The sequence below is a fragment of the Alosa sapidissima genome, chromosome 15, assembly GCF_018492685.1.
Source record: "Alosa sapidissima isolate fAloSap1 chromosome 15, fAloSap1.pri, whole genome shotgun sequence".
Classification (NCBI taxonomy): Eukaryota; Metazoa; Chordata; class Actinopteri; order Clupeiformes; family Clupeidae; genus Alosa; species Alosa sapidissima.
The window spans coordinates 12984261-12988014 of NC_055971.1; the positions used below are offsets into that span (position 1 = coordinate 12984261).

The 3754-nt window shown below is 42.6% G+C and overlaps 1 protein-coding gene across 2 annotated transcripts in view; it reads right to left on the minus strand.

Moving 5' to 3' along the window:
• Positions 1 to 650: 650 nt before the first annotated feature.
• The window catches only part of igsf11 (immunoglobulin superfamily member 11), a 67176-nt gene continuing 64072 nt past the window's right edge, over positions 651 to 3754 (minus strand). For both annotated transcript variants that reach the window (XM_042064493.1, XM_042064492.1), the window contains exons 7-8: positions 3637 to 3754; positions 651 to 2658 (exon numbers count right to left, since the gene is read on the minus strand). The exon at positions 3637 to 3754 is cut by the window's right edge and continues 30 nt beyond it. In XM_042064493.1, coding sequence (XP_041920427.1) covers positions 2106 to 2658; positions 3637 to 3754 — 671 coding nt within the window. In that variant the 3' untranslated portion in view covers positions 651 to 2105. The remainder of the gene's footprint in view (positions 2659 to 3636) is intronic.

Below are 3754 nucleotides of genomic sequence, written 5' to 3' on the forward strand. Positions count from 1 at the left end.
AATAAATACTTGAAATATTCAGTGTGCAGCATCAGTGTTGTGCGGTGCTTGGTAAGTTTATAGTAGGCCTATTTGTGTACATTCTCCCTATATCTCAAACTGATCATGAAGAATGTTGTGGGTTTGTCACAATTTTTTTTGTCGTCTAAATTATCCCTTACATAACAATGTCTGGCCAAAAATCAAGCACATGCTATTTCCTAAAATTAGTTTTTTTACAAACGTGTGTTTTATTTATCACAGCAGTGTGGAACTGGCGGCAATAGTGTCTGATCATTGAGGACTGTGTTGGTTAAATGAAAACTAATAGCATTTTCACAAATATGTGTATATGTTTTTTTTTTTCAAAATTGCATGTAAACATTTGAAAAAAAACAAACTGTAAATCCCACTGTATGGGATTTTGGATACAGTGCTAATCCAAAGTCAAAAGTCAAGAATTGTTGTGTGTTTACAGCCTTATTCTGTACAGCATGTATGTGCAACCATAGACTGCTGGTTCAGTACTCCGTTTTCATGTTGAAAAGGCTTCTTCTTTGTTAGTTAAAGTAAGCAGCACCAGTGTGTAAAAAGAGACTCCGAAAGATGACACACAGGATTTATAAGTATATATCATTTGGACAAAAGAATGTTTTAATTCACATTCTAACCTACAAATAGTTACAATATTTACAGTAAAAAAACAAAACAAAACAAAAACCAACATAAAATAATAGTTGTTAGTAACAAGCAGAAAAAAAAAATCAATCATTTTTATAAAGTATACAAGACCAAGTATACCAAAGACATCTACATTGTTTTCAGAGCAGCAATGCGGTGAGTCGGACATTTTGTTAAGAAAATAAGAGTATAGAGATCCACTGGACCTAGGCCCAGTACCCATAATAAGTAGACAGCACACATTTCAAGTTTAAATACCGAAAGGTTTCTCATATCAGGATATTAGGACATGTTTCCATTTGTTGTCATTTATGTAACACCAGAAATAGTGTTAGAAATCTACCTTTACAGTGTACTATTTTTTTAATTTAGTATGTTTGTTAGAGGTAGGATAAAGCTATCTGATCAGTTTTGATGAATCAATAAATTGTTAAAAATAATCATCTATGTAAGACTTTTACATAGAACAGATAGTTGATTTGGGACATACGTTGATTGCAGTGCAAAACAATAACAAAAAAACAAAACGGAGAATGAGAGACATAAATTTGAAGGGGATCAAATGGATGTCAACAGACAGTGTTATATTTCCTTCTTCCTCTCACCCTCTCTCTGCTGTTCTTTTTCACCATTTCTTCCTCTCAGTCTCACCTCTCCGACAGTCTCTCTGTCTCCAACCTCTCCACCTCGAAGGCTATTTTCTGTCTCTCACTCTATTTCCAGCCACCCGGTTAAGACTGGTGCAGCACCCAGCACAAGACAGCACGTCATATCAAAGACAAGTTTCCTCTTCCTCCATGTCATGTGGGTCGTCCAAGTGGGAAGAGCTGTACGAGTCCTCATCCTTACTGGTTGTGCTGTTTTTTTTGTTTTTTTTTAATAAAATGGACATGCACATTCACATGATGTCTCAATAATATTATTAATGACAAATATATGTCCAGACACACTGAATAGATGTCCTAAATTATATATACGTCCTGTCTATGCCTTCTATGACAGAGGACGACAGTGGGAGAACTGTTATGGGGATGAAGCTGTGTAGATTTGTTGTCTCCTGTGGAATTGTGGGTCAGTCATGTTTGTTTGTTTGTTTGTTTGTGTGTTTGTTTTGCCCCTGTTTAGATCTGGGGAGTTTCCTTTTTCATCCATCTCCTTTTTCGCATGCAGGCGCTGGACACACAGTCTCTCCCAGCTGGTCAGCAATGTCATGAGATCAAACGAAGAAAAAAAAAGAAAAGAAAAATAATGCTAGCAGGAAGAGTTTGAAAACCACTTAGTGCTGCTCTGGATTGGATGCTGCCAAAAAAACAAAAATTGGCATCGGACATACTGTATTCTTATAAAATCCAGTTTATTTATTTCTTTATTTCTTTATTTATACACTTGTCCAGTGGATAAGTTTTGTTCTTTGTATACTTTTGTTTGTTTATTTGCTTGTTTGTTTACACCAGCGAGCCGGCCCGGCTCTGCGCAGGCACCATGACGGGCACAGCGCCCATGCGTTCCAGCGTGGCCTGGCTCACGGCGTAGGAGTGCGTGTGCTGACCGTGGCCGCCGTGTCCGGCGCTGGCGCCGGTGGGTGTGGGCGTGGCGGCGGACGGCCGCATGCTGAGCGAGCCGTTGCTGCGCGTGATCACGGGCGGGGACGGCGCCGAGTTGGTGGTCACCACCAGAGTCTTGGGCGGCGGCAGCGTGTGGCTGCCGTTGGCGTAGGCCACGATGCGGGCCGGCTGCTGCGTGGTGGCGTGGGGGCCGCCGCTGCCCGCGGTGTGACCGTGGCCGTGGGTGGCAGCGGCGGCGGTGGCCGTGCTGAAGGTTTGCCGCGTGTCGCCGTTGTAGCGTGTGTAGGAGTTGGTGTCGTAGTTGGGCTTGGGATTGTGCCAGTAGCGGCTGTTGTAGGTGTTGGTGGACGTCAGCGTGTCGTTCTCCGAGGACGAGGCGTCGGCGTGGAAGGCCTTCACCGATGATGAGCGTTTGGGGGGCAGGTCATCCTCTCTGAGAGAGAAACGAGACAGCAAACTCTAGTAAGTCATCACACATGTCAAGGCAAAATTTATACTGCCAAAGGAACAGGCATAAAACAACATAAGTAAGCATTTCACACATAACAGCCCTTTTTACATCATTATCTACAAAAGGATAAACTACTTATCGTAAACAAGGGACATATACACAAGTACATCACTAATGATAAATATGACTATGTTTACGCCGCCAGTTAAATGGATTCGGATATTTACCGATCAGTTTCAGGCCTCATCCATATGTGGGGAAAAAATCAGATATGAATCAGTTATGCGCCAATGTGACTTTTGTGTAAACAGATTGGATATCCCCTGTCATTTTCAACTCACACATCATTGTAAATGGCCACAATTTTATATGTTTTTGCCTCCGCTGCGTGTCAGAGTCCGGTTCGCCCTGCCGGGACTTATTTTCCCAACAATGACCGGCGTTCTATACATTATCCCTTACATAATGTTGCTTTCACACGCACAACTGGCAGAATGGTGAACTTAAAATGAAAACTGAGATGGAAAAACTGCAATAAGGACTCACCACTTCCTTTTTGCCTTAAAATAGAACCAGTAGCCTATTTTGCAGACATCTCAAAATTACAAACAAAATTAAACAACTGCCCACTGAAATAGCCTAATAATGCAAGCTTGTGTTATTTAATGGATTTGCAGTGCCATCTGTAGGTATGTTTTCATTTTGGTTAGCAAACCCTCTTGCTCCCACTTTGAAAAGTAGATGTAAACAGGCAATCGGATGTCCACAACAGATCTGACCTGTGCTTCAAGCCCTGCGAGTGTGAATGCTGCCTAAGTCACTACAATAGCATCGCATGATGGGATGTAACTGCATGAAGCGTGAAGGACAAAACAAGGTCCAGTGTTGTCAGGGCAGCACTGGTCTGAGTTTGGTGAAGGTCCAGCCGCTCCACCGTGGGCGAGGTGTGACCAATCTCACCTGATCTCATTGGGGATCTCGTCCTCCTCGTACTTGTTCTTGTTCTTCCAGTAAAAGAGAGTGACCACCACCAGCAGAGCGCAGATGATCACGGCCAGCACTCCTGTGGCGATGGTGC